Source organism: Crinia signifera, chromosome 6 (genome assembly GCF_055691185.1).
Source record: "Crinia signifera chromosome 6, ASM5569118v1, whole genome shotgun sequence".
NCBI lineage: Eukaryota > Metazoa > Chordata > Amphibia > Anura > Myobatrachidae > Crinia > Crinia signifera.
The window spans coordinates 165,399,197-165,422,969 of NC_139222.1; the positions used below are offsets into that span (position 1 = coordinate 165,399,197).

Below are 23,773 nucleotides of genomic sequence, written 5' to 3' on the forward strand. Positions count from 1 at the left end.
GTAATGTGTATTGATCTGTGGCGCTCTTTATTTGTACTGTATTTTTGATATTTATTCAATGTTATGCCAAGCTTTGTCTCCCTGTATTGTTCCTTTGTACGGCGCTGCGAAACACTTGTGGCGCATTACAAATAAAATTATGATAATAATAATAACAACGGTCCCAGACGATGATCCACCAGGGAGCACACCCCAACATCATTGCTCAATGAGGTTACATGCTAGAGGACAAGATTGTATCTCTACAGGCCCTGCAGAGAATCTCTCTTAGACATCACAGGGTATGGGTGCACCAGTGCATGACAGTACTGGTGAAGCTGGTCTCCTACTACAACATAGGAGAGTTCGCCCAGCTACACTCCAGGGCTCTGCAGTTGGAGTTGCTCCACCGTTGAAACCACTCCCCGCTAGGCCTGAAAACCCAGACTTTCCTTCTGTCCAGACAGATGAGAATCTCACTCAGTTGGTGGCTTCAAATCCAATTTTCTCCTTATCCTCTTCACTGTAAAAGCCTTCCCTTCTAGGCCTAGGAACTTGAGTTCTTTTTCACATTTTTAATTTCATTTTAGATATTTGTTCCAATTCATAGATACTGTGACTTGTACTGTTTATAGCACAATTAGATGAATTAGACTGATAGAACATATTGCAATATATCTTCTAACTAGGGACTCTTGGTTTTAAAAATATTTTTTATTGAAGTAAATGACAGCAGCATACAAAAGGTTGTGAACCATTGCACTACGTAAATATAGTCCAAAAAAAACCCTAAAAAAACAGATTTTAAACTGGTTATTTACTTATACTGAAGTAATGATGCTGAACAAGTTTATTAACAATTCAAATGTTTTTTTTTTTTTAAATAAAGTTCACTTTTAGGAGATACTCCTGGTAAAAAAAAAATGATGCAGAGATCAAACTGTACACAGTTCTTGTGATAGGCTGCTATAGATGGAAATGATGCAGTCCAAACACTCCTGCTCTTCAATTGTGCACAAAACATGTACATAATTACTTCCTTCGATACCTGGAGATGCAAACATACTAATTAAAAAAAAAGAACTTTACATAATAAATTATGGGATTTACAAGAATATTTTCTTTATATTATTTTTTGTTCACTATAATGTCCACTATATTTTCTGTACAAGTTAACTTTGCTGCTATCCAGGGCTTAAAGTGGTCATGCAGAGGTGGTGGAACTCATTTCATTATGCCACCTAATTATCCCCCCTCCCTTACCCCCATTAGGCAGAGACAGGGACAGTGGTAGGGTTTTTGGCATCCCCCTGCAAACTAGAATGCTTTTCTGTTAGAATTACTGTGCAGGGACAATGTTGAGGTTAAAATGTTCCACCCCACCATTAGAGGTGGTGGAACTCAGTTCCACCCCATTCCCCCTCACTTTAACCACTGCTGCTATCACCCTTAAAAAAAAGGAGCACACAGGGTAATAGGAGGGCTATTTCTACGTGATCTGACTAGATCGCTTAGAAATTAAGCAGGGCTCCTTCTGTGCCTATGGCCCCTTGGCGATGAGATTCGTGGTCCCACGCACCGCTAACCGGACTAGATCTTGACTGCACGCAGTCAAAATCTAGTCATCGTCTGTTCTCCTTTATTAGAGAAAACTGGCCCACACGGATCGCGGGTGTGCAGCGATGTGTGCTGAGCGATTCGTGCTTAAGCACGTTGCTCTACACATGCTCCCCTGTCTCCTCGTTTGTATGGGGCTTCAGTCTGCCCTCCTGGTTTCAGTACAGAAGTTGATGTTACGGATTCTCAAAGTTCCTGTTTATCCTCTGAATATCTTACAATAAACCAGCATTGAAAATGTATAGGTGTTGCAGTTATAGTTGAATAACAATCTACTGAAATGGCTGATTAAAAAGAGCCCAGTAATGCACATTATATACTGATTTACATACATTTTTGTGAGCTGCTGTGGTTTATCTATCATGGGTACAGGGAATGTGGGTCCCATACATAGAACAGACCAATTCCCCTCTGTGGCTGTGCTGTCTGCCCTCCGCACACGTCTATTCACACTACCTTTAGAAATATAACGTAGCGAAAGAGCTAGCAAAGAGCAGACACTGGGTGAGAGGTTGTACCTCTTCCCCACACCTCTCAAAATACCCCTGGCACTCTTCTATATTTATAGAACAGGGTGACATTAGGCAGCCTCTACTTAAAAAGAAATAGTGGCTATTTTGAACATCTCTCAAAGATGTTGGCAGTCAAAGGGTTAAGCAAAGATGAATGCGCCATCCAAGCTGACATGGTTCTCAATTCAAGAAACATGTTTTCTTAAAAGAATTTACACAGAAAAAGGTCTTCTACTTCTGCAATCCTGTAGCAAATAGAATGCCAGGATGTGGTGCAAGAGCGATTTATAAAAGTCAATAATCCTGCTTGCCAACAGAGACTCAAAGAGAAGCGTAACTGCTGCAGGCAGTGGCAGTGTGGGGGAGTTTTTTAACATAGATACTATTATACATACTAGATGGGAAATGTACAGTTTTGGTTGAGAACTCTTTTTTCCCCACAGGACGGTTGTGGGAATGAGTAGAATGAAGCAGGTTCACTAACATAATTTTAGATTGCAAACACTATGCATTCGCAGCTGATTTCTTAATAGTCAACATTCCTGTTGAAGCAACAATTCAGCATGGGTTGGTAGGCTTTTATAGACAATAGTCATTTATCACAGGTTAATTATAAGTATGGAATGCCTCAGTTTCTCCTATAGGGCCTTATTCTAGTTCACTCTTGCAAAAATCCTTCTTAGATGGACAAAACCATGTGCACTGCAGGGGGGCAGATGTAAAATGTGCAGAGTGTTAGATTTGGGCGAGTTATTTTGTTTCTGTGCAGGGTAAATACTGGCTGCTTTATTTTTTACACTGCAATATAGATCTCACTTTGAAGTAAAACCCCACCCAAATCTAATTCTCTCTGCACAAGTAACATCTGCCCCACCTGCAGTGCACATGGTTTTGTCCATCAAGAGTGAACTAGTATAAGGCCCATAGATAGTAAGCTTGCAGCAGGGCCCTCCGACCTCCAAGTTTGTTTGTTGTTACCCAGTTTGTTTTATCTCTGTTTACAATTGTAAAGTGCAACGGAATCTGCTGCGCTATATAATAAACTGTAAATAAATAAATAAATAAATCAGAGGCTCGTGTCTCTCCCTGTTGGCTGCTGGGATCCTCCAGAGTTCTGCAATGCACCTGCTGCAGCAGGGAACCTATTATGAACATCTTGCCACATACCGAGATTTGGATTTAAAGCCGCCTTTCTTGCGCTGAATTCCCAGCCTCTTCCGGTCCTCAAATGATGGGCTGCAAGGAGAGAGACCAGTCAGAATAAACTCTCAACATTATCCCCCCTTCCTGACCAGTAACAATTTTGCACTGAAGTTAAGAAAAAAACAAAAACATACATAATAGTTATCTGGATGAATATTTAAAAATGTTCTGCTTTTATTTTTTTTCCCCCCGCATCGTTATTTCAGACTCACCTGCCATCTATCTATCAATATCTATCTATCAATATCTATCATCTTCTATCTATCTATATATGGATGTTTTACAGGATGGCACTCTAATGGGAGACTGTGTTCCGGTGCCAGGAACATTTTACCTCTGATGAAAACTGCTGCCATGCAGTTGAAACAGCTGTCAGGTGAACAGCTGTCTGTTTGTGCAACTATGCTTATACAATAAAAGCACCCCCCCCCCCCCCCCCCCCCCCTTGCACCTTCCCTGGATATTGCGTCCAATGGATAACAGTACTGTAACAAGTGACAATCTGAGACTAACATCAGCAGCCAGTAAATTGGTGGATGTGTAAAATTGAATAACGTTTCGAGGCACAAAGCCTCTCCATCAATTTTGTGCCTCGAAGCGTTATTAAATTTTGCACATGCACCAAGTCACTGGCTGCTGATGTTAATCTCCGAGTGCCGCTCATTACAGTACTGATATATATCTATATGGAATGGGATCATTCGTCAGACTGCATTTAGGTCTACAAGCATTAGGTCGACTTGCATTTAGGTAGACCTGACTGAAGGTCGACAGGGTCTTTTTTTTTTCTTTTTCAAGCGTCGACAGTCAACATAGCACCGCATCCCCTCGCATGGCTCGCTGTGCTCGGCACACTATTTTATTCTCCCACCACACCCTATTGGATTGTAGGGCATGAAATACCGCCTGTCGGCACATGTAGACTCATAAAACAGTCAAATGACCCCATGTCGACCTACTGACCCTGTCGACCTTATAAAAGTCGACCTAAATGCAGGTCAACCTAGTGGTGTAGACCTAAATGCTGTAGACAATATGACTGTATCCCATCTATATCTATCTATAGGTAGGTATTTGCTTGTGCGGACCGGGACTCAACCTATTGAAACAGCCTTGTTCTCACACACCTTGACAAAGGGGCTAGACCCCAAAACGTGGAAGTCCTCTGAGTGCCAGCCTTTTTTTCCTGCAATATCTCTATCTCTCTATAGAAATACACACAACACATTCATCCAAGTCTGTACATATCATTCCACCAGCCTGACAAATCAGCCAAAGATTAACCTTAAGGAGCCCATACACGCTCCGTTTTAAAGCTCCGTTCTGTACTTTTAAAGTACACATCGTATCGGATCGCATCCCTAGTGCATGCACTGTGATCCGATATGATGTGTACCTAGTACAAAAAGTATGTGCAGCACATACTTTTTGTACCTTACTATGTGATGCGCGGGAGCACGCATCGCATAGTACAGAACGGAGCCGGCGAAAACGGAGCGTGTATCGGCTCCTTAAGAGTTCAGTAGCTCAGTTACTTACCCAGCTCTGTACTGTTTCAGGGCCTTCTTACTTGTGTTTGTCAATTCCTCATCAAACACTGTGTTTTTCTTCTGTTTCTTTTGTTTTGAAGACTTGGCTGAAAATAAAAATTGAACGCAGTCTGCTATATAGTGCAAAAGTCGTATTTTACTCCTCCACATTATATATAAAAATCAAGAATCTCTAGCTTATTAGACTAGTTTTGACATTGCTTTTATCATAAATATTTATCATAAATATTGGAGTCCATCCACACTTATCTGTAGTATCCACAGCAGACATTTCTACAACTGTACCTGCAGCTTCCTCCTCAGGAGGCATTGCCCGCGCTCTCTTTGGTTTGCGGTCTCTCTTAGCAGCACGCTCTGCATACATCTGTGCTTTTAGCACCTCAAACTGGGAGCGCTCCTCGGGCTATGAAGAGAGGACAGACATAGGTCACAGGAAAGCAGCGCGATATATATAAGGAAGAGAATGATCTCTTGTTTTTCTATTACCGTCAATTCTCCTTTGTTTTTTGTTTGTTCCATAAATTTCTTCCTCTTTTTCTTTCCTCGCAAAGCCAGATCAAACTCCTGTAGAGCATGTGACACTGGAGAGGTGTAGGAATTAAAACAAACAGGAGGCAAAATATTAACTCTCAAGTCACACATATGGTCAGATCAGATTACCAATCACGCAATATAAATGGGTGTGGTATGACGCGCCGACTGTCCGGTATTCAGTCAGTGGGTATACAATGTCTAGGTCGACAGTCACTTGGTTGACCACAAATGGTCTGCAGTGATTAGGGCGACAACAAAAAAAGGTCCGACATACCTTAGGTGGACACAAGCAGGTCAACAGTCAAAAGGTGGACATTTTTTTCAAAAAATTTTCATTCTTTACTATCCAAGTGGGCATAGCATGGGAATATAAAATAGTGTGCCTAGCACAGCGAGTTAACTTGCCGAGCCACGTGGTACATATTAATATATATGTGGTTTCCATGTCTAGGAGCCTACGATTACATAAACACTAAAAAATCTTGAAAAACTTATTTCGACATCGCCTATGTCAACGTTATGGCATTGTCAACCTAAAGTATGTCAACTTTTTTGGTGTCGACCATTAGTGATCAACGTAGACATGGTCTATCATCTATACCGTACCCAACTTGTCCATCCCTTTACTCATCAACCAAAAATACTTTCCTAAGGATGGGAAAAGTAAGGGTACTTGTTTCTTATCACGGCCACAATCGCGGGCATCGTGTGCCTTAACTTTAAGGCACACGATGCGACGCGATGCCCACGATTTCCCCATAGGCTTTAATGTTAAAATATTTAACATTGAAGCCTATGCGATGGACCCGATTTGTCGTGTGCCTTAACTTTAAGGCACACGATGCGACGCGATGCTTACAATTTCCCCATAGGCTTCAATGTTAAAATATTTAACATTGAAGCCTATGCGATGGACCCGATTTGTCGTGTGCCTTAACTTTAAGGCACACGATGCGACGCGATGCCCACAATTTCCCCATAGGCTTTAATGTTAAAATATTTAACATTAAAGCCTATGCGATGGACCCGATTTGTCCATAGGCTTCAATGTTAAATTATTTTAACATTGAAACTGAGTCCATTTAACATAGTAAAAAATGGGAAAAGGCCGAATAAGGGCCATTTCTCATTGGCTATGGGCCCCGTCATGTGTGTAAAAAATAATGGCCCCCCATTGTGGCCGCCACCCCCACGATTAACGCGAACCCGAAGCGTGGCAAACGCAGCGAGCCCGCGAGGGGCGGCGGTGCGCGTCCTCCGACCTTTTCATTCCCCTACTATCCACGTCGGCGTGGAGTTGAGAATAGATTAGTGTGGCGAGCGCAGCGAGCCACCGAGCCCGAAGCGTGGCGAGCGCAGCGAGGGGACGCTGATACCTGTGAAGCCCGCGAGGGGACGCAGGGATCTGTGAAGGTATCAGCGTCCGCTCGCCACGCTTCGGGCTCGGTGGCTCACTGCGCTCGCCACACTAATCTATTCTCAACTCCACGCCGACGTGGATAGTAGGGGAATGAAAAGGTCGGAGGACGCGCACCGCTGCGCTCGCCACGCTTCGGGTTTGCGCCAATCGTGGTGGTGGCGGCCACAATGGGGGGCCATTATTTTTTACACACATGACGGGGCCATACCCAATGAGAAATGGCCCATATTGGCCCTTTTACCATTTTTTACTATGTTAAATGGACTCAGTTTCAATGTTAAAAAAATTTAACATTGAAGCCTATGGACACGATGGACCCGATTTCTCCATAGGCTTCAATGTTAAAATAATTTAACAATGAAGCCTATGGAGAAATCGGGTACATCGCGTCGTGTGCGTTTTGGTATGCACCCGACGCAACCGACACGATTTTTTCCGACACGACCACCACGATAGAAATCGGGGTGGCCGTGCTAGGAAACAAGTACCAAAGTAAGTGTAGTGTTCAGACGCCTCAAGTTTAAATGATCAATTTACAGCCTTAATGGTAAGATGGTCTGTGGAATTTATAAGTATAAAACAAAGGGGCAGATGTATTAAGCCTGGAGAAGCGATAAACTGGAGATAAAGTGAAAGGACATAACACACCAGCCAATGAACCGTCTTTGAAAATGACAGTTGGGAGTTGATTGGTTGGTGCTTTATCTCCAGTCTTCTCCAGGCTTAAAACATCTGTCCCAGTTTGAAAAGGCAGATTATCCTGCAGAGTTTTCAGCCATGTTACCCTTTAGAATGTAAGCTCTCACAATCAGGGCCCTCTTCCCTCATGTGCTTTTGCGTTAGTTACTCAAACCATCTTTGACAGAATCAAATCCTACATTTTTCTGTCACCCCATACTTATTTCAGGGTCATCTGCTGATGCAGCTAGGTATATGTACCATGTACTTGTCCTCTAATGTAGTCATCTGTAAATCATGGTTTTGCTTAATCGTTTATGGACTCTATTTCCATGGTAACACGAAGGGATCCGCGGCGGCCAAATTACAAAGGATAAGAATTCCCCACCTGTTGGATTTTTCAGTACTTATGTATTATCTGGGCTCCCATGTTAAATACGCCCCATTTTTTCATACCCTTACTATCCAACTACGCATGGAGTTGATTTTATATAGTGTGGCGAGCCACTGTGCCCGAAGCGTGGCGAGCGCAGCGAGCCCCACGAGGGGACGCGGTCTCATAAGAAAAACGGGAGCCCAGATATTACATAATACCGATTTTTCTTTAGCACATTATGACAGAAGCAGCTGTAAATATTCCCATTACACAGCATCTATTAGCAAAACTACAGTAAAAACCATACATTGTAACTAGGTCACATACTTTATCTACTTTATCTTCTTTGGGATTATTTTTTAGAGAATTTTTTCTTCTTTAGTTTATTATTGAGTGCACCCATCACTTAAAGCCTTTGTACTTACATTTGTCCTTCTTGCGCTCTTCTCTGGTTTGGAACCAGCTTCTTTCCATATTCTCCGGTTCAGCACCTGACTGCAGCTTCTTTTGTGCAACACTAATCTGATGATTGGGCATAAACAAACATCTTCAATATGCACAGAACTCTATAAAAAGGTACATTGAGGATGGACTATCAGATTGTTTTTATACACTATAATAAAAAAAAAAAAAAAAAAAAGGTACAACTACTGTTTTTTTGTGGGACATCCTAAAAGACAATGAATATGAATAAATAAATATATATCTATCTATCTATCTAAGCTTCAGGTGATGCCTGGCACTCCCACAACTGGGTCCAATTACCCTGGTGCCCTCCGGGTCGGATGGATAAGAAAGTGAATGAGGCGGCACTCAAAAAAAAAAAAAAAACACACGTTTCAGTGCCGGCTCATTCATTCACACACACACACATTTAGCAAAACTCAAACTTTATATTTAGCTGATGACCAAATACAGTGAATTTTTGTATTGATGCATTTCATCAATCATCTAGTAGGAATTCCACTAGGGGATCATGGTGTAAAGCACTGGAAAAAGCTTGTGTATAGCAGATCTGTTACAAAAAGAACAGCCAGATGGCTTCTGCATTATGCAAACACACTTTTAAAAGGAAGCAAATGAACTCCCGTTTTTGTTAAAAAACGTTTTTAGTTAGTTTAAAGTTTTTCTCTCACCTGAGCCTCAGATTTCTGCATCTCTTTCTCTTCCTTCTCTAATTGCAGCACTGCATAGACCTCCTTTTCTAATTTTGTTATCTTGTCCCGAAACTTGGAAATCACATCTGAGGAAAATTTTTTAAAGGAGATAACTTATTAGAAAAGAGGACCCTGCTCCCTTATGACCTAAACGTAATACCTAACCAGTGGCAGTTGCAGCATAATCCAAACTTCAAATAGGGAAGCTGCACCAACTGCAACTCACTGACAGTAGGTGTGGCTCCCCTATTTGAATTTTGGACTGCACCACCACATATGGAGCCGCCACTGTACCCAGCGCACTGTCTGCCGGTTTCTCACCTTGTGGAAGGATTCTCGCTTTCACTGCAGCCTGGGCTTTTTTAACGATTTCTTTTAGCATCTTCCTCTCCTCTTCCCCAACTAGAGACACAGATCGCCCTGCCTTACCGGCACGTGCTGTACGGCCCACTCGGTGCACATAATGCTTGACCGTACCAGGCATAGTAAGGTTAATCACCTGAATAAACAAACTTCTTATCAACAGTGTTCTTCTGATCTCATTGCTTGTGACTTTTTTTTTGTGGGGGGGGGGGGGGGGGGGGGGGGGGGGGGGGGGTGTTTACGGATATACTTATTTGCACTTACCGTTTTTACACCATGAATGTCCAAACCTCGAGCTGCCACATCTGTAGCAACCAGAATATCAATTTGCTCATCTTTAAATCGTCTGTAAATAAAGTGAAACAGTGGAAGGAATTCTTAGAATGAAGTCATGTTCAATTTCGTATGCCGGACCCCATTAATAGGTCATATGTAAAAGACTTGATTCAGTTAGTTACCGGAGAGACTCTATACGCTGTGTCTGGGACAGATTCCCATGAAGTTCTCCAACTCGTAGCCCCATCAGCCCCAAAAGGATGTGCATGCGATGCGCCTGTTTCTTCGTCTGGGTGAAGAGCATGACATGATCCTGGAAGGTGCGAGTGAGAAGTGCTGCAAGAGAAGACGGATGCATGTCTTTTAATGAACCACACTGATTTTGGTTAATACAATGAACAGATAGAAGACATTAGATAAGGTCCTCAGCCATGTTCTACCTTTCTTTACAGAGTGTGTGTGTGTGTGTGTGTGTGTGTGTGTGTGTGTTGTGATAAAGCCAGCATGTTTTCCATTCTCGCAGTGGTCAGTGTGTGTCACCACTAAATCACTGACTATGCATATGCTACCAACTTAAATGCTAGCTAAATGCAGCAGGCAGTAAGCACATCAAGCTGAGTGGCATTTGTGTAAATTAACAAATACCAAAACACAAATTACGTCACCTATTACCTGAGTTTTGGATTATTTATTTAGTCTAGCGTGGCATGCGTTGGCAATAGACTGATCTGGACTGTGCTTCACCAAAATTACCAATATGACAAACTATTCTCATAGCTTAGTGTCTGCAGGAAGCTAGTACATCTATTCCCCTCACAACTACTGGTTATGTGCATCACACCTCACTAACACTTGCATCTGAAAAACAATGACTACCATTTGTACAGTATTACAGCAGCTCCGCTACTAAGTAAATAGTCCTCATGGATGATGTTCTTAGAAACGTAGATAGAATGTCCATCTCTAGCATCACCTTACACAGGAATAGCCATCATACCCAGGATGCAATATTTGGGTTTTCATAGAACCATTCAATACGGAAAAGCAATGGAGGACTAGCTCTCATTAATGTAATGATCACCTTGAGCCTGGTCAGCCCATGAGGGCCAGTGCTCCTCCTCTCCCTGACACTACTTGCAGTAACACAAAAGACATACACAAGTACCAACATGAATGTTTATTTACCACAAGCAATGGCTTCCCGGTCACCCTCTCTATTCGGTCGTATCCTAACAAATTCTTGTCGCAGAAATGGTGCAACATCTGTGTTGCTATTTACAAAGATACGCACAGGATTTCGCAGGGACACAGATGCCAAATCTTGAACCTAGCAAAGAACAGAACGGCAAATATATTAGATTCTGTTTTACAATGATATCACTTTATTATTAAAGTTACATAGCAACTTTCACAACATTCATATACAACTTATTTCAGCAATTGTACAGAACAAATCTCCCATGAACACAGAAATGTTACCTCCTCGGACATAGTTGCAGAGAAGAGCAGCGTCTGTCTTTGATGGGAGCAAAGTCGGATGATCTCCTTCATCTGTTCTTCAAAATACTCATCCAGCATTCTACATATAAAACAATGACAAAGGGCTATGGGTCCTGTACTATTCATGCTAATCTGTGTTGTTTACGTACAATGTGTGTCCAATATCATCACGAGTGTACGATACAAAGTTACAGGATCAAATGATTACAAATACATTTCCACAAATTATGGCTAAGTGGCAGAAAGAAACAAGTAGAGTGGTGGAGAGGAAATCATATCAGGGAGAGTAACAGTGAGGCTGGTTTCACACACTCCGGCTCCTGCCGGACGGTGAAATCCTGCACGGCCAGGGAGCCGTGCCGCACACAGTACTTTATCATGGAGGGGATGGCCACAGCCCGGCAGCCGTCCCTTCCAGTGGTGGGATCCGGCTGCACCCGTGCGGCCGGGCCGTGGCCGTCCCGTGTGAATGGACACAATAGTGTCCATTCACAACTAATGTGTGCAGCACGGCTCCCTGGCCGTGCGGGATTTCACCGTCTGGCAGGAGCCGGAGTGTGTGAAACCAGCCTAAGTGTAACCTCTACTGTAAAAACGGAATCACATGGAAGATTAGCTGGAACAATAGCTAGAAGCTAACAGCCAAATTTTATTTTATACCTGTAATAACACTTAGGCAGGAAGTGCAGAGAGCCCGCAAAAAAGGCTACATGCACATTGTGTAGGTGGCCTGTTCTTAAAGGATGGATGTGATATAGGACTGTCGGAGTGCCGATAGAAATTATGTCCTTTAAGGCGGGATGCTCTAAAGCAAAAGTGCGGTAAAAATCCCTGTTATCGAGGTTTCTACCGCATTTTTGTATACACTAAAACTCAAACGCCGGGTTACCACCACGGGGGTATCGCCAGCATAAAGATGGCTATACCCCATAGAGGCCTTTGAACTTCTCTTTGTGCTCCCAACTGTCCGGTACTGCCCCCCCCCCCCCCCTCACTCGATGTCCGGGAAGCACACCTTCTGGGTGCAGGGAGGTGGAGCCTGGCAGTCCCTGCAGCTGTCTGAGCAGGGGGCTGCTAAGCACATGAGGAGGGGAGAGCCTGCTGTACAAAGCATTTCTAGCCATTCATGTGAAACACCTAAGCACTGTACTGAGAGCATATGGAACTCAAATGAAAGAACTAAACCTTGTATAGAAGTAGCATAGTCTAAGTACGCAACAGGATTTTTGGTCTTACCTTTTAAATCTGTTTTTCTGAAGCCATGGTGGTATACTGGGACCATAGGGTATTGCAGGTCCTCTGACCAGGCACCAAGGAGTTAAACTTATGGAGCGCAACTGGGAGAGGCTCCTCCTCCCCAATACCCATCACGCCCCCAGGCCAATCAGTTCATTACTTACAAAGCCAAAGGAACAGGAAAACGAGAAGCAGACCCATAGACACATCCATACACAATACAAAATCTTGATGAAGACAAGACAGAAAGAAGTAACAAACTCAGCAGAGAAAAGCGAAGGGTGGGCGCCCAGTGTACCACCATGTCTTCGCTATGGGGTCAATCCTATTACAACCGAAGGGGTGCCGTTTTAACACTGAAAACGGCACCCGAATTAACCCTAACTCACTGAAAATTGCTTGCACCCCCTTAAGGAGGTGCGAGGAATTTTCAACGAATTTGTCCGCCATAAAGTGCGCCTGGTGTCGTGATGATTCGCAACTCGCGAATCATTGGCACCCTTCGGGTGTAATAGGATCGACACTTATGGTGTTACACTGGGACCATGGGATGTTCCAAAGCAGTCTCACAATGCTCCCGAACTGCACGCCGCATCTGCGGTGGCGAAGGAGTCAAAACTGTAGAATCTGATAAAGGTATGCACAGAAGACCAGGTAGCGGCTTTGCAAATCTGCCCCGCAGAAGCACCCCGGCCCACCGCCCAGGATGCTCCTACCAAGCGAGTAGAAGGGGCTCTAACGGAGACCGGAACCGGCTTACCAGAGAGGAGATACAGTATGCTTGATGATTAGCTGTTCTGATCCACCGTGAAATGGTTTGTTTTGAGGCTGGCCGCATTTTTACGATCGTCATGGAAGAAAAAGGAGGAGTCTGTTTTTCGCAGAGACTTGGTTCCTTGAACAGAGGCATAACGCATGCACAACATCTAAAGTGACTAAACCCGAATAATCGGGCAAAGAACCTGAAGGCAAAAATGCCAACAATCTCCTGATTTATGAGGAAACTGGAGACCACTATTGGGAGATAATCCAAACAAGTACGGAGTACTGCGCAGTATTATGAAAGACTAGAAAAGGTGCCTTAACTGACAAGGCACCCAGGTCGGAAACCCTACGAGCCGAAGTGATGGCCAGAAAAAAAAGAAAATAAAAAAAAGTCTTCCAGGTCAACCAATGCAAAGCGGCTTTCGACAGAGGCCCTTTAACTGGGGAAACATAGGGAGGCTGAAAGTGACACACACACACACACACACACTGCAGGAAAGTCTTAACCACCACTGCTCCCCAGCCCCTGAGACTGGCGTCCGTTGTAAGGATCACCCAGTCGAGAATGAGAAAGGATCTCCACTGTTTCAGGTGAGAGGACTCCAGCCACCAAAGAAGAGACAGGTGGGTGTCCCTGGAGATCACCAGGAATTGGGACTTAAGGGCAGAGTGATTCCAGGAACAGAGGCACTCCAACTGCACCATTTCGAAACTGGCCACCATCTTGCCTAGTAGCCTCATACAAAAATGAACTGTCACCGCTCTGCGAGCTAAGAACTCCCAGACCAATGTCTGAAGAGACTTGCGCTTGTTGGCTGGGAGGAAAACCCTTTGGAGCTGGGTATCCAACAAAGGTCAATCATCCATTGAGCAGGAACCAGACTGGACTGCTTTCAGTAGATCAACCACTCGTGGGCCTACAGCACCGACAGGGTCAGTTGAATTTGACTTTGGTAGTCTGCCATCAGCAGGAGGTCATCCAGATAGGGAAAAAATCCTAAATCCCTGTAATCCCAGATAGGCAATCATGACTGCAATCACTTTCGTAAAAACACGTGGGGCGGCCGAATGGGAATACCCGCCAATGATAATGGTGTTGTTGAACTGCAAATCTGAGAACAGAATGGTTTGCATCCTGTATATCCAGCGATGCTAGAAAATTGTTCTGAGCACCTGAAGAATGTAGAGCAGGGATTCGGAAAGTCAGGATCGGTTCTATGACTCCTGCTATCGGGAGAGAGAGAACTGCTTTGTGAAGAGCCAAGACCTTGTCGATGTCTGACGCCTCAGTGGGGAAACGCCCTCTGAAAGACAGGGAGTATCCCCTTGAAACAATGTCCTGTACCCAATTGGCAGAAGTGGTAACCGTCCAAATGTCTGAAAATAGAAGTAGACGACCTCCCACCATAGGAATTACAACCTGGTGGCAGGAACAGTCAGGCTGCAGGCTTCTCCGGTTGCTTGGGGTCGACCTGATTAGGGTTTTAGGTTGAGCGGGTTGAAAACGTGAGAAAGGATTAGCCCCCTTGCCTTCCCTTGGGGACAAAAGGAGCGAAACCCCAACGATTTTGGCTTCGGAGCTGCAGACAGCAAAAAGGCTGTTTTTGATGCTACAATGGTAACAACCATTTTGTCTATCTCAGTACCAAACAGGACCTCCCCAGAGAAGGGGAGAGATTCCAAGGCCTTCTTGGATTCACCATCAGCAGGCCAAGAGCAGAGCCATAAAGCCCACCTGGCAGCGACAGAGGTGGCCTAAATCTTAGTTGCGAATGTACCCAAGTCTAATTTAGCCGCACCGAGATAGGCGTTTGCTTCACGGATGTGATCTACGAACACCATAAGGTATCCATCCGCTAGGGCATCCAGCCATCCATTACTAGCTTGACACCCCCAAGCCCCTGCGGTAGCAGGGCGAAGAGCCGCCCCCTTATGGAATTGTTAAATTTTTCTGTCTGTAGGTTCCTTAAGGGAAATCATGTCAGGTATGGGGAGGGTGGAAGAACAGACCAATCGCGCATTATGTGCATCCACAGGAGGCAGAGACTCCCAAATTTTAATATCCCCTTCTGCCATGAGATAGAATTCAGCAAAACGCCTGGTAAGGAGAAACTTTTTATTAGGGTGTTTCCACACCTCTTTAAAAAGTCCCTCTGAGGAGAAGGGGGGACTTTCTTCTTCTTACATTTAAACAAAGGCACTTGTGAAGGAGGGGCAGGATCCGAGTCTGCTATGTGCAGAACTTCCCAAACCACTTTTACTAATGCCATAACTCTAGCGAGCATCATAAGCTCTTTACGAGGTTTGGCCTGCTCAGTGGCCACCTAGTCTTCCTCCTTCCCAGTGGGCCCCTGTTCCAGTAAGGGACCCTCAAGAGTATATATCGTCTGACGTAACTACGACCCTGAGGGGTCTAGCCCGAGGTTTGCACTTGTCTACAAGAGATTGCAAGAAAACTGCACCAAACCCTGTACAGATTGTGAACCCAAGCTGGCTCTGGGGCAGACTGGGACAAAAGCGCATCTGTTATAGGGGACGGAGGAAGCCGCCGACTTCACGAGCAGGCGGAGAAACGCGTTTTTGAGCCCAATCTCTGCCGGTCCTGTATTTACTCTGCAAGCGCACTTTTACCTGTGGATTACAAATACCACCCAGCTGGCTGGTCCAGTAGGAGAAGGTCCCAACATAGCTTCCGGAGTACATCTCTGGTAATATACCAGTTGGAGAGACTAACCTTGGTTATTCACCACAGAAAGTTCATGCAGGACTGGTAACTATGAGAATTTATCACTGCCTCTATTAAGCCTCTTATTTCATTCTCAATTGAGTGACTGTATTACTTACAAGCAAAACGGCAATTCCAGCAAGTCCAGCTTTTTTATTGCATTAAATGTTATATGTTGTCTGTTATGTCTGTATGTTAAATTGTGCACAATTGTATTGTTATATAATTCTTTGTGTGGATTGATTCCACTTTATATGCTTTTTAATAAATTGATTTATATATTCATAAAACTGTAAGGACATTCTAATTTTTTCTGAGCAGGATTGCGCTTCTTAAAGTGCCAGATACTTAGGTATCTGACACTATTTTTCCATTGTTATAGGGGCAGACTGCGATGGCCAAGGCGCTGCCAGTTGGGCAGTCAAATCTTACATGGCCACTGCCAAATAAAAAGCCCAATCAGGCTCAGCTGGCACGTCACGACTGGGTGGGGATTCGCGAGGTGCCTCTGCACAGCGATCATGGTCTCTGGTAGTGCAAGCAACCCCTCTATAGGTATCTAATCCCAACAACCAACACCATGAGTTGAGGAAGGGGAATATACAACCTGACACCAGGACAGTGTAGGGTAGGGAGGCAGGATAGCACTCAGTGCCCGGTAAAAACTGTCCTTCTGTTCACCCACTCCAGGCAGGCATGCAGGACGGGTGACTTGTGTGCTGGCCAACACACTGCTCGGGGAGGAATGGCTGCCGTGAGGAGGACAGAGAAAGGAAGAGAAGGCAGCAGTGACGTCACCCAGGGCGGGAAGCTACAGTTAGAGACCCGCGCTAGGGTTGGAGGCGGAGCTATGTACTGCTCTCTCCCCCCCCCCCCCCAAAAAAAAAAAAAAACCTGTCCAGAGCCATGTACCAGGGTATATGCCCATAAATTAGACCCAAACGGTCAGCCCTGGTGGCCTAGAAGGGAGACAGAGACCACCAGTGTTGCCTCCTCCACCGGTGGTTTCTGCTGAAGGCATGCCAGAGCCCCAAACGGGACTCCGCTTACCTTTACGAAGCCTTCGTGTGCTGCCGCGGCTCCCCCAATGCATGTGGAGATGCCGGGGCTTCTGGCCGTGAAGGTCAGAGAACCAGCACAGCACGGCTGTCACACTGCTCCGGCGGACTGTGAACACACAGCGCGCCTGCAGCAGAAAGTTAAAAATAAAATAAAAAAAATTAAATAAAGTTTCAAGGCACCAAGGAAAAAAACTGACTGGCCTGGGGCAGGATGGGTATTGGGGAGGAGCCTCTCCTACCTGCACTGCAGACGTTAAACTCCTTGGTGCCCAGTCAGAGGACCTGCAATACCCCATGGTCCCAGTGTAACACCATAGGCGGAAGGGAAAAATGCCACCTAAACATCACATACGGTCAGCAGGTTTGGAAAGCATACTCACCGATCTGCCTCGTCCAGGATCAGAACTTCAATAGCATTAAGGCTGAATGAGGGGCAATTGTGCAGATGGTCAATGAGTCTTCCTGGGGTGGCAATGAGAATATCAGGGCCAGCTCGCAAGGCAGCTTCCTGGGATTTCACATCCAGACCCCCTGTAAGAAACCAAAGGAGACCCAGGTATTGAGATGGAACACCAAAACGTGTATAAAAATGCAAACTACTGGACACACAAAAAAACAAAACAAAAGGAAGCAGGTGTCTGTAGGAGTGATTGGAACTTTACAAACTATAAAACAACAAACAACACATAACAAGAGGAACGAATTGCTGCAACGACATGTACAGTACACATACCCACAGTCAAACAGCATGTGATCTCTGTGAACTGGGCAAGCTGTCTGCTGACTGCATGGACCTGGATTCCGAGCTCACGTGTTGGGATTAAAACCAGTACCCGGGTTACTGGTGCCTCCCTTGGCTTGTAGATAAGACGCTCCAGGACTGGAAGCATGAATGCAGCTGTTTTTCCTATCAGAATGGATAGCAGGAGAATGAGGGATAAGAACATACATTGAACACTAGCATTCTAATCACTCCCACACCATTGTACTGAAGGGCACAGCAAGCAAAATATGTCCCATGGTAAATATGTGCGTCACTATAACAGCATATTTTAATAGTATGAATGATAGGCCTGCTGTATTGCTGCCAAGTCTGCAAAATTATTCTGACAAGCGGAAATATGCATAATGCTCCACTGAGAAGCTAAAACCCAAAAATCATTTTCCAGGAGTTTAATGAAATATGCAAAACCCCCTTCTTACCTGTCCCAGTCGCAGCACAGGCACAAATGTCTCTTCCCAATAGCCCCACAGGGATACAGGCCTTCTGGATAGGGGTTGGCTGTGTGAAGCTCAGGGCAGAGATGGCCTGTAATGGAAGAATGCCATATAACACATTTACGCAATGGCTGATAGAATAGAAAGAACTACAGAAAGTTACAGAATATGATATATGCAGAGAATCATCTTAGAATTACACATTCTTTTCTTGAGTATTCATTGTGAAAGGCATGCACAATGGGACAGCAAACTATGTACAGTGTGGTAACATTAGAAGATATATATATATATATATATATATATATATACACACACACACACAATTAGGCAGGCGTCACTCAGAGACTTGTAGTGAAGATAAAACAAAGTGCTTTATTGGGCACTTTGATTTTTCTTCACTACAAGTCTCTGAGTGACGCCTGCCTAATTGTCTGGTATACATTACACCCTGTGACGGGTGATCAGGAGGGCACCAGAGCAAGGGACTCCGCGGTGAGAGTTTGGAGTGCCGGGACCTGGGTGTATATGTATATGTGTATATATATATATATATATATATATATATATATATATATATATATATATATATATATATATATATATATATATATATATATATATATATATACACATATATATACACACACACCAGCAAAGGTGCATTATTGTTTAATTAATACAAAACACATAAGAACATTCCTTTAAAACTGTTAGTACTCTGGCCAGAGTGACGCATCACATACCCCAGCTGGCCGGCTGACTGTAGGATAGGAGAGCCGCAGTGACTCCGGCGAGAGTGATGTTGCTGGACATCGCCATTCAGAGGAGAGAGGTGGCCGTGAGTTTAACTGAGCGGTGGATATCTCATGAGCAGCAGCGTGCCAGTGGTTAACACCATGTGGTAATCAGCCCACACAGATAAATATATATTGACAAAGATCAACAGACAAGAACTGATATTGCCCAATCAGATTGGTCTAGGATGCAACAGAGGAATGAAATCCAAAATCTGATGGTTGCTATAGTTATAAACCTAAACTTTTTTTTTATTTAGAAAGTCTACTCCATGTATTCTATGCAATGTTCTGAATTCTGCTTATTTGTCCAGAATGAAGAATAGGCTAAAATAGTCTTTATTTTTCATCTAAAGTTAGGTAGAGGAAATAGAGAGTTATAGGAAATAAAAAGGTATTGGATGAAGTCTAGGTTCACTTTAATCAATATGGACAGTAAAATGGGTTGCCACTGATTGGCAGGTGTGTGGCCAAGGCTTAACATGGAAGATTGCAAAGATACTTGTAAATGGATAGCAGCATTTACATATCCAAATAAATAATATTCCAATACCTTTAGCAGGGGCCGGGACAGATTCATATCCTGAAAAGTCAGACTCTCGTCAAACTGAGAGGCATCTTCAAAAAATCCAGAGCTCTATAATGAAATAAGACATCACAAGATGTTTAGCTCAGTGATAGCCAGCCTTGACACTCCAGCTGGTGTTGAACTACACATCCCAGCATGTCCTGCTACAGTTTTACTATTTGCCCATGCTAAAACTAATGCAGGGCATGCTGGGATGTGTAGTTCAACAACAGTTGGTGTGTCAAGGTTAGCCAGACACATCATCACACTGACACATGTGCACAAACACCAGTATATAACTATGTACTTAAAGAAAGAAGTGAAGTATGTAGATTAGTTTACACATATAGTGATACGTGAACATATCTACTACAACATGCACGAGTGCCTATACAGGCAAGAGCAAAGGATGTATTAAATGAAAACAGACTGGCAATGCATTTTTGTAGCCTATGTACTGTACCTATATTAATGCTTTTAGGACTACAGATCTCACTGTTCCATCTATTCTTTTGACAAGGAAGTGAGCTCACAGAAGTGTTTGGATTATATGTAATGCATTTAACTTACCCCAGAACGTTTTTTCTTCTTTCTCTCCTTTACCCTCAATGTGTCTACAAGTAAAGAAGCAGGATGTGGCATGTTAAATACCAAGGTAAAGTTATAGATATATCTATATATATATATATCTATATATATATATCTATATATAATATATATCTATATATATATCTATATATATATATATATATATATATATATATATATATATATATATATATATATATATATCTATATCTATATCTATATCTATATCTATATATATATATATATAGATAGATATATATAAAAAAGAATAGAAGTGTAATAGTTATATATCGCACCAGCTTTTGTTAGAACACTCTCTTCCTCTGATGAAAACTCCTCTTCACTCTCCTCATTTTCCTCAGGCTCCTTCTCATCGTCCTCCTCACTTTTTACCTCATCCTCTTTCTCTGACTGTTTGACATCCTTCTCTGCTTTCTCCTGTGTTAGATGCAGGAGTTAAGTGTATTGCTGGAGGTTTGGAGCCCAAAACCAAATGGCAACAAGGTTACTGACCTGGTTCTTTCTCTTCTTTCTAACAGTTTCAATTTTGTCATCCAAACTGGTGGCCACTCTCTGGTGAAGAAATTAAATAAAGGTAGAACAGAGTAGTACCAAGGGTAGACAAGTTTACAGCTCATTACCTGAATATTAATAACATACACTGGTTAAGATTCACAGACTGCTGTCAGGTAAATAACGCTCCTCACCTTTTTTAGTTGTTTCATAACATCATCCATCACCCAGCTATCGTCAGCCTGTCCATCCCGCTCACCAAACACAAAATCTGCACTGAAGTCTCCACTGCGCTTCGCTTTGTCCTGCTTCTTCTTGGCAAGGACGATGGGCTGCTCCTATTGTAGAAGGGGATCCATGAAAGGCAAATATTAAAGTTATTCATTCCTTTTTTTAACCAGCTAATATTCAAAGATACTTAGGGGGATATTCAATCCCCACCTAACCCTAAATCCGAAAGGGGTAAATAGCGACGGACGTCTATTCAATGCTGTCTTTCCCGACAGCATTGAAGAGGCAGATCGACAGAACGGGCCAGAATTTAGAAAAATGCCGGGCCCATTTTGCCGAGAACAGCTGTGGATTGTCGGGATCACGAACGTATCTCGACAATCCACTGCTATTTATGCAGACACGCCCCCTTTTCAATGATCGACAGGCAGGACATGGAATCCTGTCTGCCGATATTCAGATGGGCAAAACGCAAACGGGCCATTGTCACGGCTGTCGGGATGTACTGACAGTCGTGACCTGGGATTGAATACCCCTCCCCCCTTAATATTTGTGTCTAATGTTTAAAGAAGAAGTTAAATTTATCAATGACTGCCTGGTGTCAGGAAAGGACAGTTTTGGAAAAATATTTCCTAGGTGGCAATGAGGCTTTAAAGGAATAGTCCACTTGAGAGGTTTTATTTTTCCCTTGGTAACAGCTGGGTAATTGATACAGTGGCTAATTGTTTATGCACTGAATCATTTGAGTCCACAAATGTGACTTGTGAAGCTCTATTGATGGGGGATGAAGAACTTATTTAGAAAATATGATTAATAAATAACCCCCCCCCCAAAAAAAAAAAAACACACTACAGTACTAACCACCACACCATCATGTTTTAAAGGGCATTCCAAAGCCACGTGCAAGTTCTCATATTGATTTTTTTTTTTAAATAACATAAAATATGGGTGCAATATCAAAGTGCCTAACTAAGCTTTTCTTCAGGTAGAAATCCATTTTTCTCAGTTATACAAAACACAATAACCCATAAAATGAGTGGTCACATACAGGACAAGCCAAGTACACCACAACATAGGTGCCGATTTATGTTTTTGCTGGTGGGTACTCAAGCCAAAAATATGTGGCTTCATGGGTAAGGTGTGGCCACAAAATAATACCAATTTATATTAAGGAGCACAGTTGTCTCCAATATTCAAGTTACAGCAACAGAGTTCCACATGCATAAATGCCCCCACAGTGCAGGTACTCCGCGGACAGAATACACTCTTCCCGGCATACTGTTTCCCAGGTGGCGGGTCCGGCAATGTGGGTGCTGCAGCCGCAAATTAGCAAGTTAATATGGCGGCCCAGCAGCGGGACTCGGGCTTGTGGGTGCTTATCAATTTCCGTGGGTGCTCAGGCCCTTGAGCACCCACAAAATCGGCACCTATGCACCACCATTTTGTTGATTCCACCTTTTTTTTTTTTTTTTTTTATAAAATGAGAAAGCTATCATTTAACTTGTCAACCTACTTTGGATACGCAGCTACAGCTTTTATTTATAGTGTCATGTACTGTATGGAAAATTTTTACTAATTTTCATAGAAATTACGCCACAGTGCTAACCTACTGATGCACTGATTTTTTTTCAGCTTGCACAGGCATCACAGCTCCCCATTTCTTTCTCTCCCAGGGAGTCCTAAATCGTTAATATATGTTAAAGAGCTGTGACTTTTGGGTGCGGTCAGTCATTCTAGTGGGAATTTGCTACAGAGGCAATGGTGTTACTTTTTGAAGGTATGTCTGCCCAGCAGATCACATCACCTGTATTTATGAAAGCTGAGCAATCATAAGTCATCGCTTGACTACCAAAACCTGCAGGGCCAGGTAAGTCACTGCTAGACCCCCACATGTCATCACTGTTGACAAGAATGTCAACCTTGTTGATGTTGACTTAGCAAGCATTCTCATGTCGATAAGATATACCATACCCCGATTTCTTTGCACTCTAATCTAAGGAGCAACATGCAGCACCCCAAACAGCAATTATTACTGGTGACAGGACAGCCTCCTAGTAACAGCAACTGGGCAGAACCATGCCTAGCACCTCCCTACACAGAAACCCCAGATCCAGATGATGCAGTGTGTGCGAACTGAAAACCCCAGAATGTCGTCTAAACCAGCCACAGGTTCGGAGTCACCTCTTCCTCCTCCTCAGACTCCGGCTCCTCCGGGATCTCGTCATCATCCTCTATCGTCCCGATCAGATCCAGATCCGACAGCATGTTCCAGCCAGCGTTCAGGGATCAGCCTGTGGATCTGTGCGGTGCTGCCGGCTCTAGTTGTGCCTTTCCCACACTCGCGCTGCACAGCCGGCTGCTAATATCTTCCTGTGCCCGGCTGGCAGCTGCTGTCTCCAACAACCCAATCCCACACGTGGGTCCCACGGAACCGGAAGTGATTGTGTATAGAGCACGCCTTTCCCCGGAAGCCTGCTGGGGTTATCAGAAGAAGGCGTGGCGGCTCTACCACTGTAGAGGTCAGGCCATTTCTCACTTAGGGAATATATGAATGGGAAGCGGCGGTGAGTGAGAGTGTGTGTTTTGGTCGAAGGGATGCTTGAGAGGTGGGAACGGAGCGGATACCCTTGGCCTTGGGCTCCACTGTCTGCATGGGGTGGGGGCATGATGCTGGGCTGGGGGTCTGCATGCATGATGCTGAGCTGGGGGTCTGCATGCATGATGCTGGGCTGGGGGTCTGCATGCATGATGCTGGGCTGGGGGTCTGCATGCATGATGCTGGGCTGGGGGTCTGCATGCATGATGCTGGGCTGGGGGTCTGCATGCATGATGCTGGGCTGGGGGTCTGCATGCATGATGCTGGGCTGGGGGTCTGCATGAATGAGGGGGGATGTGGTTCTAAGCAG

General features: G+C 44.0%; 1 protein-coding gene across 1 annotated transcript; it reads right to left on the bottom strand.

Annotated features, from left to right (window-relative positions):
- Positions 1 to 845: 845 nt before the first annotated feature.
- On the bottom strand, positions 846 to 23,350 carry DDX27 (DEAD-box helicase 27). The gene is made up of 21 exons (XM_083147929.1): positions 23,049 to 23,350; positions 20,831 to 20,974; positions 20,637 to 20,696; positions 20,420 to 20,561; positions 20,106 to 20,149; positions 19,521 to 19,604; positions 18,156 to 18,261; positions 17,686 to 17,859; positions 17,333 to 17,483; positions 11,145 to 11,244; positions 10,851 to 10,992; positions 9,848 to 10,001; positions 9,654 to 9,735; positions 9,348 to 9,525; positions 9,006 to 9,112; positions 8,295 to 8,391; positions 5,348 to 5,442; positions 5,147 to 5,264; positions 4,851 to 4,947; positions 3,276 to 3,344; positions 846 to 1,027 (listed from the first exon to the last, which is right to left on the bottom strand). The coding sequence occupies exons 1-21, from the start codon at positions 23,130 to 23,132 to the stop codon at positions 1,012 to 1,014; spliced, it is 2,244 nt and encodes a 747-aa protein (XP_083004055.1). The 5' UTR covers positions 23,133 to 23,350; the 3' UTR covers positions 846 to 1,011.
- Positions 23,351 to 23,773: the final 423 nt, after the last annotated feature.